The sequence below is a fragment of the Stenella coeruleoalba genome (genome assembly GCF_951394435.1).
Source record: "Stenella coeruleoalba genome assembly, chromosome: 11".
Taxonomy (NCBI): domain Eukaryota; kingdom Metazoa; phylum Chordata; class Mammalia; order Artiodactyla; family Delphinidae; genus Stenella; species Stenella coeruleoalba.
This window is the reverse complement of record NC_137157.1, coordinates 97352168-97364910: the sequence shown is the minus strand read 5'-3', so window position 1 is coordinate 97364910 and position 12743 is coordinate 97352168. Positions and strand designations below refer to the sequence as shown.

Genomic DNA, 12743 nt, shown 5'->3' with positions numbered 1-12743 from the left:
AATTTCTGGGCGAGTGGAGGCACAGAACTCTGTGCCATGGGGCGCGGGGGGGGGGCGGTGAGGGGTGTTTTCTTATTGATGAGATGCACTGCGCAGGTCAGCTCCCTAAACCGAAAAGAGAAGAGCGACTTGCCGGGGCGGGGGGTGTGGCATTAGGGTACCTGCGCCTGTTTAGAGGGCCGTGGATGTGGACGTGCGGGAGGGAGAGGCGTGCCAGGAGAGCGCGGGAAAGATTACTGGAGAGGTGAGGGTGCGTCCGCTCGCCGCGCCCTGGCTCGCGCGGCCCCTGGCCGGGCAAGGGGTGTGATGCGCGAGTGGGGTGGGAGGGGGCAGCAGGCGGGGCCTGCCACGTCACTTGGAGAGAGTGTGTTGGGAAGGAAGGGCAGAGCGGAGAGCCGAGCCGCTGCAGCTGCCGCGGCTGCAGCGAAGGCACAAGGGCTGGGGAGGTGGGTCCGCGCGCCCCGGCGCCGGGGCGGCCCCAGGGCCCTCTCGCAGGCCAGCGGCGCGGCTCGGAGGGAGGCGGTGGCGGCCGCGGCGGCGGGAACGGCGACCTTGGCCAGTGGAGCCCGCGGTGGCCGTAGGGCGGAGGCCGAGCCCCGCCAGGCGTCTTGGCCGAGCCGGAGGGAGGCGCATCTGGCGCTCGGGTCCCAGCGGCGGCCGGGGGTCTGGAGCTGCTGGAGGAGCGCCGCGGGAGCTGGGACGTGCTGACCGGTCTGGAGGGCGGACCCCCGCGTCCCGGAGCCCAGTCTGGGGAGGGCGGGGGCGCGAAGCCACGCTTCTTTCCTGGCGTCCAGCTGCACACGCGCCAGGCTGCGGTTCCAGGTACCACAAGCTGTATCTAGCATCGGGCGCGGATAACTGGGGGCGCGGAGCCGAACCCTCCGCGCCCAGGTCACCTCCCCAGACCTAGCCCGGTGAAGACCAGGGCTTCGGGGCTTAGGGACCCGACGTCGGTCGTACCGCGAGCCCCACCCCGAAAAGAAGGCGCCGCCGAGAGCTGGGAGGCGGCGCCGCGCCCGGGAGGTCGTGTCGTGGGCGCCGTCCTAGTGGCGGGGAGCGCACCGCGGAGGGGACATGCGATCGGAGAAATCCCTTACGTTGGCGGCGCCGGGGGAGGCCCGTGGGCCGGAGGGGGAGCAACAGGATGCCGGAGACTTCCCGGAGGCCGGCGGCGGCGGCGGCGGCTGCTGTAGTAGCGAGCGGCTGGTCATCAACATCTCCGGGCTGCGCTTCGAGACGCAGCTGCGCACCCTGTCGCTGTTCCCCGACACGCTCCTGGGGGACCCCGGCCGCCGCGTCCGCTTCTTCGACCCGCTGAGGAACGAGTACTTCTTCGACCGCAACCGGCCCAGCTTCGACGCCATCCTCTACTACTACCAGTCGGGGGGCCGGCTGCGGAGGCCGGTCAACGTGCCGCTGGACATCTTCCTGGAGGAGATCCGCTTCTACCAGCTCGGGGACGAGGCCCTGGCTGCCTTCCGCGAGGACGAGGGCTGCCTGCCCGAGGGTGGCGTGGACGAGAAGCCACTGCCCTCCCAGCCCTTCCAGCGCCAGGTGTGGCTGCTCTTCGAGTACCCGGAGAGCTCGGGGCCCGCCCGGGGCATCGCCATCGTCTCGGTGCTGGTCATCCTCATCTCCATCGTCATCTTTTGTCTGGAGACGCTGCCGCAGTTCCGCGCAGATGGTCGAGGTGGAAGCAACGGTGGTGGTGTCTCCCCGGTGTCCAGGGGCAGCCAGGAGGAAGAGGAGGATGAAGACGATTCCTATACGTTTCACCCTGGCATCACCGCGGGGGGAATGGTGGCAGGGGGCTCCTCCCCACTAAGTACCCTTGGGGGCTCCTTCTTCACCGACCCCTTTTTTCTGGTGGAGACGCTGTGCATTGTCTGGTTCACCTTCGAGCTGCTGGTGCGCTTCTCCGCCTGCCCCAGCAAGCCAGCCTTCTTCCGCAACATCATGAACATCATCGACTTGGTGGCCATCTTCCCCTACTTCATCACCCTGGGCACCGAGCTGGTGCAGCAGCAGGGACAGCAGTCCGCCAGTGGAGGCGGCGGCCAGAACGGGCAGCAGGCCATGTCCCTGGCCATCCTCCGAGTGATCCGCCTGGTCCGGGTGTTCCGCATCTTCAAGCTGTCCCGCCACTCCAAGGGGCTGCAGATCCTGGGCAAGACCCTGCAGGCGTCCATGCGGGAGCTGGGTCTGCTCATCTTCTTCCTGTTCATCGGAGTCATCCTCTTCTCCAGCGCCGTCTACTTCGCAGAGGCCGACGATGACGATTCGCTCTTTCCCAGCATCCCGGATGCCTTCTGGTGGGCCGTGGTCACCATGACCACAGTAGGTTACGGGGACATGTACCCCATGACGGTGGGGGGCAAGATCGTGGGCTCGCTGTGTGCCATCGCCGGGGTCCTCACCATCGCCCTGCCCGTGCCCGTCATCGTCTCCAACTTCAACTACTTCTACCACCGGGAGACCGAGCAGGAAGAACAAGGCCAGTACACCCACGTCACTTGTGGGCAGCCTGCCCCGGACCTGAAGGCAGCCGACAACGGACTTGGCAAGCCTGAATTCTCGGAGGCCACCCGGGAGCGGAGACCCAGCTACTTTCCCACTCCACATCGGGCATATGCAGAGAAGAGGATGCTCACCGAAGTTTGACGGATGCAGGCCGGGCCTGCACGGAAGGAAGGACACTGGACAAACAATCCCTTAGGGCTCCTTGTCATTCTCCACTACTCGCACCCCAGCTCCAGGTGACTTCCTGACTCCCCCCCCCCCCCACACCCAGTGGCTGGCGCCAGGACCACACACCTGGACTCTCAATCTTGTTACTTGACCCCTGCAGCATCCAAGGTTTCTCCATCTAAGTGGCATTTTCCAAACTCTAACGGTGCCACCCATTCGTGCCCATCTTCTGTCACATGGATGAGATTTCCATCTGACCTTCGTCCCTCAAGACTCTGATTTTTCATGTCTGGGACTTGTAATATCTCTAGGAAGAGCGACGTTGACGAGATGGAAACCAGGCACACCTGGGTCCTTTTTCTCCTTAGCATCTGTGGCTTTGGGGCATATGCACCAGTCTTAGCTTCTGGCCACGTGGTAACTGGCAGAAACGGGTGGACAGAAACAGTACTCCTCCTTTGTTTTCCTCCGGCGCCCTGTAACACCGGCTGCTCATCCTGAAGAGGACCCCTGGGAGAGCCTTCAGCTGCCCAGCCTGATACTATGCTATACATCTCTAATCTTGGATGGAATTAGAGAAACTACAATTACACTGGGCCATTTGGAGGATGTGAGAGTCAGTCCTGGACCAAAGGGGCCAATGGATTCTTCCAGGTGCGGTCTGGCACGGTAGACACATCAGTCTTTGGTCTGCACCTCGTTCTCCCCACTCTGATCCCCTGACCCTCTCGAGCTTCCAGGAAGGCTCCTTCTCAGAGCCAAATACTCTTCCTGTGCAGAGGAACTGGCAAAGGGGAACCCACAGAGCTGGGAGAAATGGCCGGATGTAATCAAGCACCTGGCTTGACCGCTCATCAGAAGAGAGGCGCCACGGAGACAGTACCGTCTAGGGGGGCAGAGGAGTCTTCTGCAGACAGCAGATTTCTCTCCCTCGCTTCCCCCGACCCTCTCTAGTCCTCCACCCTTCTTCCTGGGAGTCTGACTTAGGATTGCTGTTGAAGGCTTTCTAAAGCAGACTCCAGCCTAAACCCACAGACAGGTAGCAGCACACATTGGATGCTAGCGTGGGCTTTTTTTTTCCCTTTCCATTTCGTGGGCAAGGAGACAGGTGGTTTAGAGTAAGGAAGAAGCGTTATTCCTTTGCTGACAGCCTCACTGTTAGAGGCTTTTGCTGAGTCAAGCAAACATTCTCCTGCTCTGGCCCTGGAGCTGCAGCCCACAGCTCTCACTGGTAAGGTGCCACTTAGACCAAGTCATCTTCTTCCGTTGTGAACCCCTGTTTCTGTCCCCTCATCACATCGTCATTCATTTGTTGCCTTGATCAACTGTGATGCACTGTTCTGAGCTCTCCTGGGTACAGTTCAGAAACCGGAAGGACTGTTAATGAGTTTTTAATTTTATAAACTAGGCTTTACGGCTCCTTGATAAGAATTTTTTAAAAAATCTTTTCTCAAAGAGCAAACTTATGAGGGACAGACAGCCTCTTGAGGGTTTTCTTGAGAGACACTGTCCGGATGTTGCCACACTTTACAGGGTAACTTGGGTGCCACAGTCCCTCTTTGTGCCTCAGTCTCCCCACCCATTCAATGGGAACATTCATGTCTTCCCCCCACCCCCACCTCATGGGGAACGGCCCGTGAACTCATCTGGGAGGCTGGGGATGACGCTATGCAAATGTGTGAACTTCCGTAATGGTTTCTAGTTCATTACCACGTTTCCCCATCCCCCACAGGCAAGGCCTCCCCTGAGAGTTCCTGCCTTGGATCCAGAGCCCATGCACAGGCCATTCTGGGCCATTAGCTCTTTAAATCCCTCCCTAGCCTCTCAGACTGGGCCTTGGTCTTTCTTCTTACCTTTTGGCCAGGAGGATGCTCTCTTTGGAGCGATCCAGTGGGATCCTTTTGGGGCCAGACACCATCATCCTGATTGGGAGCTTGGCTTCTCCAAACCTGAAATGCAGGAGGAGATGCTCATGATTCAGACACTTGCTCTGAGCCCATAGAATGCCAGGTTTCCAAATGTCTTCTGGAATATCACTCCTGGCAATTCGGGGGAAAGAGGAGGCCCACGCAGAGGCAAAAGCGATGCTCCCGGCGAGGGTAATGTTGGAACACGTATGCATGTGTCTCTGTATGTGTGTGTGTGTCATCCTCATCACCATTTCCTTTTCAAGTCAGAGCATGCCCGAAAGTAAAGGGTTTATGGAGAGCTGGGCTCTCCAGGGACTCTGGTTGCCGTAGCAACCTTCCAGACTGTTCTCTCTATCTTCTGATTTGGGCAGCCAGGGAGAACAGGAGACTACGTATTCCCAGCTTCTGAAAGGGGGACGCCTCTCACATATGGCTTTAGGGGCTGGTAGGGCTAGGACAGGGATGCGTGACCTTCGGAAAATGAAGGGGAAGCGGGTCCCCAAAGCTTCCTATCTGGACCTTTCTTCCTGGCTTCCCCACCCAGTCACTGAAGCTGCCTCATCCCACCCCTGAGTCTTCAGAAACTTGAATGCCAAGCAACTGCCGGTGAAAGCAATGTCCATATTACTGTTCTTGAAATGGCCTCGGAGGGGACTAGCTTCTCCCGAGGTAGTCAAGCTGGGCCTCGCCAAGGGTCATACTAGTTTTAGTCCATAATAGCACTGCGGGGCACTCACGTCCTCAGAGAGAGGCTCCTCCCAGCGCTGAGAGAGACAGAGAAATGATGCTTCTGCTTCCCAAGGAACAGTCTAGCTCTTGGGAGGAATCTCATAGGTGGTTCATCTTAAGATGTCGAAGAAAAACCGAGAGGCGGTGACCTGACCTAGTTCCTGTGAAGGATTCTGCCAAGTGACCCCCTCTGACTCTGAGCCTCTTGACGTGGATTTTGCTCCCTGAGCGCCGCGACGATCTGCGCCCGGTGTGGCTGTGACAGCTGGGGTGGCGATTCCGCAGCTGCCAGCAGAGGGGTTCAGGTCATCGTTACGCCTGACTCGGGCCCACGGGAGCGCCCAGAGGTCTTCCTGGATCTGTGAAGCTCGGCTGAGACGTGGGAGGTGACTCCTGCCAGATCGGCCCCAGGAGAGAAGGGGACAGCTGGCCGTCTTGGCACCCGAGGTAGGTTCTCCTGCTGGGGAATATCCTTCAGGCCAAATGAGAACAGGGGTGGGAAGGGCCAGAGGGAGGGCGGGAGAGGGTGTGTCTGGGGGAGGGGGAGGCTTTGGTTTCCTTTCCTCAGCGGCCACCTCGCTCTCTGTGTGTTTTTGCCTGCATGTACTTTGCTCTCCTTCTCTGTTTCTGTTCTCACACTGGTACCTCCCTCCTTCATCCCCTTCATATGTATATATATATAATTTTTGTACTTATTTTGGCTGTGCCGGGTCTTCGTTGCGGCACGCGTGTGGGATCTAGTTCCCCGACCAGGGACTGAACCCAGGCCTCCTGCCCTGGAAGCATAGAGTCTTACCCACTGGACCACCAGGGAAGTACCCCCTCATCCCCTTCTAATCACCCCCTTTTCTCTGTACTTTCCCCTTCCCTCTTCTATTCAGTGTCACTTCCTCTGCCTTGTGTTTCGTTCTCACGTCTCTGATTTTCCCCCATCTGCTGTTTGAACTTCTTCTTCCTCCTCTGTGTATCCTTCTCTCTGTCTCTCTCTTACATTCTCAGGGGCTGGGAGCACCTTGGGGCATTTCCCTTGAGGTTGCTCGTTGGACTCTAGGACGGCTGTGACCTAGGGTGTTTGCTCAGAAGGTTGTTCTCCAGCTGGAGGACCCCCTTTTTCCTGTCATCTGGGTACAGCATCCTTTCCTAGGGTACTCACCTCTGTGGGCAGAGTCCCGAGCTTCTGGAGCAAGGGGAGATTGCTGTGGGTTTAGAAGATGTCTCGGACAAAATTTCTTGAATCTGCAAGGACAAAATAGAGAAGGAGAGAGAGAGAGAAGGAACCTGATAGCAGTACATTTCGGAGAAATACTTTGTGTAGCACAGGACTATGCTCACCTCAGGGTCCCCCAACCTTAAGGAGCTTACAGAAAGGTTCAAGACAATGGCACAGTGGAAACAGTGAAATAAACACAGAAAAGAGGGCTTAGGAGGAAGGCATAGCGTGGAATTAGACTAGAAAAGGTCTTCATTCAAGGGCGACCTTCTGACTGCCCTTAATTCACTCGAAGGGTCTCAGAGCTGTCTCTCTTGTCCCCTGAAGGCAGAAGAAAAGCAAAGGACATAAATGCCAGTGGTGCAAGGTGCGGGGGACACTCCTTGGCATGATGGGTTAAGATTCACCAACCGGTCCAGAGGGAAGCTTGTGCATCTCGTTGCTGGAGGTCGTGTAGGCTGAGTCCCACCTGCATCAGGATGTCAGGCGGCTTTTGGAGGGTGAGGGACATTTTCTAAAAGAGGATTGTGGTGACAGTTGTACAGCTCTATAAGGCAACCCAAAAAAGTCACTGAATTGTTCAAAAAAAAAGTGACGTGAGACTAATAACCTCAGAGTTTCACCTCTTGTCTGGGAGATGCTTTGGTTTTATAAATCTAGAGGTTAAGCCTCTCTAAAGATGGACCAGCCTGCGTATTCAGGATGGAATGACAGTTTTTTTCCTCTGCCACACGGGGACACTTTAGAACTTTCATACAGTTGCTGCCTGCTCCTCCCTTCCAGTGCCAAGAACTGTTTGTTTTCTTTTGTTCTGAATTTTGACAATGAAACCTTTGTGGGACTGACATGCCCCTTTCTTTTGGCTCTGAAGACAGGCCAAGCCATTCCTGGTCCGTACAGAGCCTGGTTAGCATGTACTGAACCAAAGGCAGAAACCGCCACCTTACCTCTGTACCTGGAAACTCAGAATTCCTTAAGAAATTACACAGGCGTCAAGGTGTTTTTCTCCTGGCCGGGTCCCCACCCTCCAGCCGCTGCTGGGGCCCCGCAGGCTGTGGTGCTTCCAGGAAACAGAAGAAGTAGGGGTGAGGGTCTTCCCTTAGTTCGTCCTCCTCCAAGAGCGCTCATCGGATGTCATTCCTCGCTCTCTCTCTCTTTTTTTAAAAAATATTTATTTATTTATTTGGCGGAGCCAGGTCTTAGTTGCAGCATGTGGGATCTAGTTCACTGACCGGGGATCGAACCCGGGCCCCCTGCGTTGGGAGCGCGGAGTGTTAGCCACTGGCCCACCCGGGAAGTCCCTGTCGTTCCTCTCTTGCTCCTACTTGCCTGCCTTCCGCTCGCCAATCCCTTCCTTCACCACGACCCCCGACCCCTGCCCTGCTTTTCCTCACATGACACCTTCCGGTCCTGCTGTTTATCATGCCTTCTCTCCCCTGGCTGAGCCCTCGCTTTTGGCAGTGTTTTGTCCCCCGGCATCTCTCCATAAATGCCAAGATACATTTCCAGAGGACACCGTCCTCCCGGGACAATCTGGCTGGGACCTCCGGGCCGGCTCTGATTGGCTTTGACTGTGCGTTATTGCCCCGGGAAGCAAAGTTTGGTCTAATTCTAGCTTGTCAAGGTCACTTAGGGAAGGAAAAGAAATCCATTCTTTAAACCAAAAGATTTCCCTCTCCATCCCACTTGACTCCGGGCTTCCCGGGGTGCGCGGCTCTCTTGGACCACAATAAGACTGGAGCCTAGGGCTTTTCGGGAAAGGGAACCTCTGGATGCAGACCACTGGGGATGAGGACAGATGGGCTCTTAGTTCTCGTGTTACCGTGTCTCCCCGATGAACTGCTTTCCTGTTCTGGGCTCGAGGTCCTTGTGGGGTTGGAGAGGGTCATTTCTTTCCCTTCCTTTTGCTCTGAACTCCTCAGGTCCTCATTAGTTATCTTTGGTCCTTACCCCCTTGCTTCCCCAAAGAAGGAGTGGAAACCTCTCAGTGAGCACTTGGGAAAGGTTATCCAAAACAAGTGACTGCTCGTTCCCAGAACAAGAGAGAAAGAAGAGGCAGACACCATAGTCAGTGCCCTCAAGACTGGTCGCACCTTGGCTGTCACCTAACCTATTGGGGGCCTAGCCCTGATGGGGTTTACGACAATTTCTTTAAAATGGATTTTATTGAAGTAGAGTTGCTTTACCATGTTGTGTCCATTTCTGCTGCACAGCAAAGTGAGTCAGTTATGCATATATATTCTTTTTCATATTCTTTTCCATTATGGTTTATCTGGGACATTTTTTTCTCCTTTTTGAGCACACCTCCGACCTCACCCTTGTTACCGTGGAGGGGCTTTTCCTTTAGTCTGTCCCGCGCCTGGCGGACACTCTTTGCCCGGCCCTAGAAAAATCCCGGAGCCTTAAGCAGCCTCTGTCACAGGTGCAGGGAACGCAGACAGACCCCGGCTCTTTGGCGAGAGTGAAACCAGCATGTCAAAGGAGCTGCAGCCGCGCCGTCTGCGGCCCTGCTATTTTTGACACGCTTGCTCTTGCTTCGAGGACTTGACAACCGCGGTTTCCAGGAGACAGACAAACCCGCTCTTGGCAGCAGAGACATTGTGCTTTGGAAAAAAAGAAAAAAAAAAAAAGGAAGACGGTCCCGTGGCCAGGAGGGGCCGGGACCACGCCTTCTTTCTCTTCCCGGGGGCTGGCACTGTCCGGTGACGTTGTGGATCTGAGGCTGTGGTACCGCCTCCACCGGGGAATCCATCCTCTCCCGTGGGGGTGGTCCTAACAGGAACGAGAATGGCGCCATTCATTTAAAAAAGCATCTCGAACACGTTCAGTCCTTTCAGACGTCGTGTCGTGTAACAGAGGTGGGGAGCCTGGACTCTGGAGCCAGATCGTCTGGGTTCAAATCCCACCTCTGCCACTCACCTGCTGGGTGATGTAGACCAAGTTCTGAAACCTTCTGTGCCTCAGTTTCCCTCTCTGTAAAATGGGGGCACAACGGGGCCAGTCTCACAGGGCTGTTTTGAGGGTTAGATGAGGTAGTTTAGGTACAATGTTACGTAATCTGTGACACCATGTGACACTATGTCCACAGTGTGATAGGCAGCCGTATGTGAGCACGACCCAGAGGTTGGTATTATTATCAATGCTGTTATCCTTCAACAACCAAATGCAGTGGGAAGGCTAGGCATTGTTTTCCTCTTTGGCAGATCAGACAGTTGAGGCGCAGAGGGCAGGTTCAAGGGCACCCGGCTTCCTTGTGGTCCATCGCCCTCAGGGGAGATGTAATGAACAGAACGCAGTGAGGGTCTGGTTGGTACTAAGCAAGAAGAGAGAATGAATTCGTGGTTCCTAAATGGGTACATAGGCTGTTTTTTGTTTGTTTGTTGTTGGTTAGTTGTTTTTTTGGCCGCGCCGTGCGACATGTGGGATCTTAGTTCCCTGACCAGGGATTGAACCTGGGCCCCCTGCATTGGAAACGCGAAGTCTTAACCACTGGACTCCCAGGGAAGTCCCCCATAGGCTTTCATTTACGTGCCAGCTTGTCTTTTTGATGGAAACCCAGCGAGCATCATATGCTCTTTTCTTTCTGGGGCTCTGAGGGCACGGAGCTGCGTCCGCATCTCTCTAGAGGACCTTTCCTCACTCCATCACTCTTCTCCTCCCCTCACGTTTTAGCAACCTCGGCGGGTCACTCTCCTACAGCCTTCCTCACACACTTCTTCACGTCCTCCTCCTTGGGACAAATGCAGGCGCTCACAGTTAATCCTCGGGACAGAACCCAGAAGCTGGACCCGGCTCAGAGTTTTCATCCATTGTTCTAGCGGCTTTCAAACTCCCACTTCCCCCGTCCTCTCCCTCAGCATCCCTCTTTCACGTCCCACTGCACCCTTTCCCCTTTGCCGGTGGGGTACCCGCTGACATTCCTGGGCTGTTTTCCAGCTGCCCTTTCTTCCTTTCAGGCAGAGGGCAGGAGACCCCGGAGTCGGAAGACGCTGCTCCCCTGACTCCTGTGGGTCTCTGTTTGCTTCCACTGTGACTGAAGGACCACTGCTGCACTGGGGGTCCTGAGTCCGGCCAGAATGCCGTATGCACCCTCAGCTCATTCCCACAGCCACCACAGTGTCCCATGCGACACTGCCTTCCCCATCCTGGATTCAGAGCTGCCTTGCTTTTGGGGTCAGAGAACTTGGGTCTGAATCACTGTCTGTTAGCTGCACCTCGTTTAAACCTCTCCAAGCTTCTGCTTTGCCATCTGCAAAATAAGGAAGCAGATTCCACTTGCCCCACTTAGTTGTCGTGAGGCTGCAAGGGAAAGGGTTTAGCAGGCCAGACACTCTCAGCAGAGCCCCGTTCTCCCCTCTGCCAGGCAGCCTAGGGGGCCTCAGCGACACTGACCAGCAACCTGGGGTGACCAGCCACCTGCACCTCAAAGACAGGGGGTCCCAGTTGACTGCAGTTTTGTTCTCTGAAACCAACATTGAAATGAAATATGACATAAAAATAGACTCAGGGTAGCACGCTTAACTAGAAGGCTCTTTTCCTAAAGGATTCACAGCAGAATCTCTTTAAATAAATTACACTTAAGACATCACTTAAATATAGAGAAAGTAATCTGAATATGTCTTGTAAGAATATGGTGGATATACCGGTAATCTTTTTGGTTGGTTTCCAACCAAATACGATGCAGCGTCTCACTCAACCCCATCCCATGAGCATCGGCATATTGGGTAGAGCAGTATCCAGGGTCATAGATGGACAGATGAGAGAGCTGGGAGTGGTCATAAATGCCCCCCTTCGTGAAGGAGGGGTCTGATGTGGACAAGAGGAGTGACTGACCCATGGTCACACAGGCAGTCGGGGCAGAGCTGAGCTCAATGTTTTCTGACTCCAATGCAAGTATCTTTTTCTATGGAAAATGGAAACCTAAGGATTATTTAAACATTAAAAAAAAACAACTTTATTCATTTCCTACCCAACCAAACTCCTCCGCAGAGCTGTCCAGGAGGACATGGAATTAGTGCGTTTTAATTTCATCTCTCTCCCCTGACTTCCCAGGGGGCAGTTTAACCTTTTAGGGCTTCACTTTTTCTGTTAAATTTAGTGCCTGGGCTGCAGGAAACTGTCTTAGGTTAGAAACCAGGAAAGCTGGAGGTTATTTGAGACTTCTGTATTTTATAGAGGAAGGAAGGAATACAGAAGGTTGGCCTCTTACCCAGCAGTGCCGACTTCTGATGCCCTGGGAAATAGAAATCCGCTTCTAGGCTCTTCTCTGCCTTTTGTTGCCCTGGGAGAGAAAGAGAAGTTACCGTTGGGTTACAGATCACTTATAAATCACAGGACTAGGGGCAGGAAGAACTAAGTTTCCAGAGGCCATGGTAGCTGAGCCATAAATCAGACAGATGCTCGCCGGCTGCTTTAGGGCAATTTGGCATTTCTGGGAAGAGACAAAAGTCTGGTGTGCTGGGGGAAAAAAGCTTGTGGCCCGTGCAGGACTGCTCTCTGCTTTAGAAGACGGGTCATGCTAAATGTCTGTGCAGCATTCCAGACAGCTGTCACAAAGCACCTAACCTGAGACTCTGCACGTTACTCCTGACCAGATGTCTTACGCCAGTAATGTGTGGGCCAAATATGATGAGACACTGAGAAATATTGGACATGACAATTACATTTCCATAAAGGTGGGAAGAATAAAAGAATAAAACAAAATACAAGAAAAGTTGGGAGATTTCACGTGCAGACCTGGATATCTGTTTTCTTCTGGAAAACAATAGGTCTGGTCTCCTTGGTCCTGTCCCTTTGGAAGGGCCGGGTGCTCTTGCCAGGTGCCCACGGAGGCCGGGGCCCCTATCGCTTGCACTGTGCCCACAGCCTTGGGCTCCTTGTAGGAGGAAGACATCTCCCTATGTGTGCATTTCCACCGCAGGTGGGAATATCAGAGATGGAACGGGTACCCCGTGCAGGGACAGGTGGCACCCGGCCTTCTTCATCTGGTGACCGGTGGACTCTGGCGCGTGTGGCCGCTCTCGGAAACCCTCCTGTGGGATCGCGTTGGACTGAGTCACAGCGGACTGTTAGGTCGGGGTGGGAGGAGGGTGGCTGTCAGACGTAGACAGTGGGGATGGAGGCGAGGGCTGGCAGTGGGAGAGGAGACAGTCACAGCTCCAGACAGAGACAGTCATGTGGCTGCAGGAGAGCAGGGGGCCTCGCTG

The 12743-nt window shown here is 55.0% G+C and overlaps 1 protein-coding gene across 1 annotated transcript; it reads left to right on the top strand.

The window, feature by feature from the left end:
- Positions 1-901: 901 nt before the first annotated feature.
- KCNA6 (potassium voltage-gated channel subfamily A member 6) lies at positions 902-2661 on the top strand (the record flags this gene model as incomplete). The annotated part of the gene is made up of 1 exon (XM_079936116.1): positions 902-2661. The coding sequence occupies exon 1, from the start codon at positions 1075-1077 to the stop codon at positions 2659-2661; it is 1587 nt and encodes a 528-aa protein (XP_079792242.1). The 5' UTR covers positions 902-1074.
- Positions 2662-12743: the final 10082 nt, after the last annotated feature.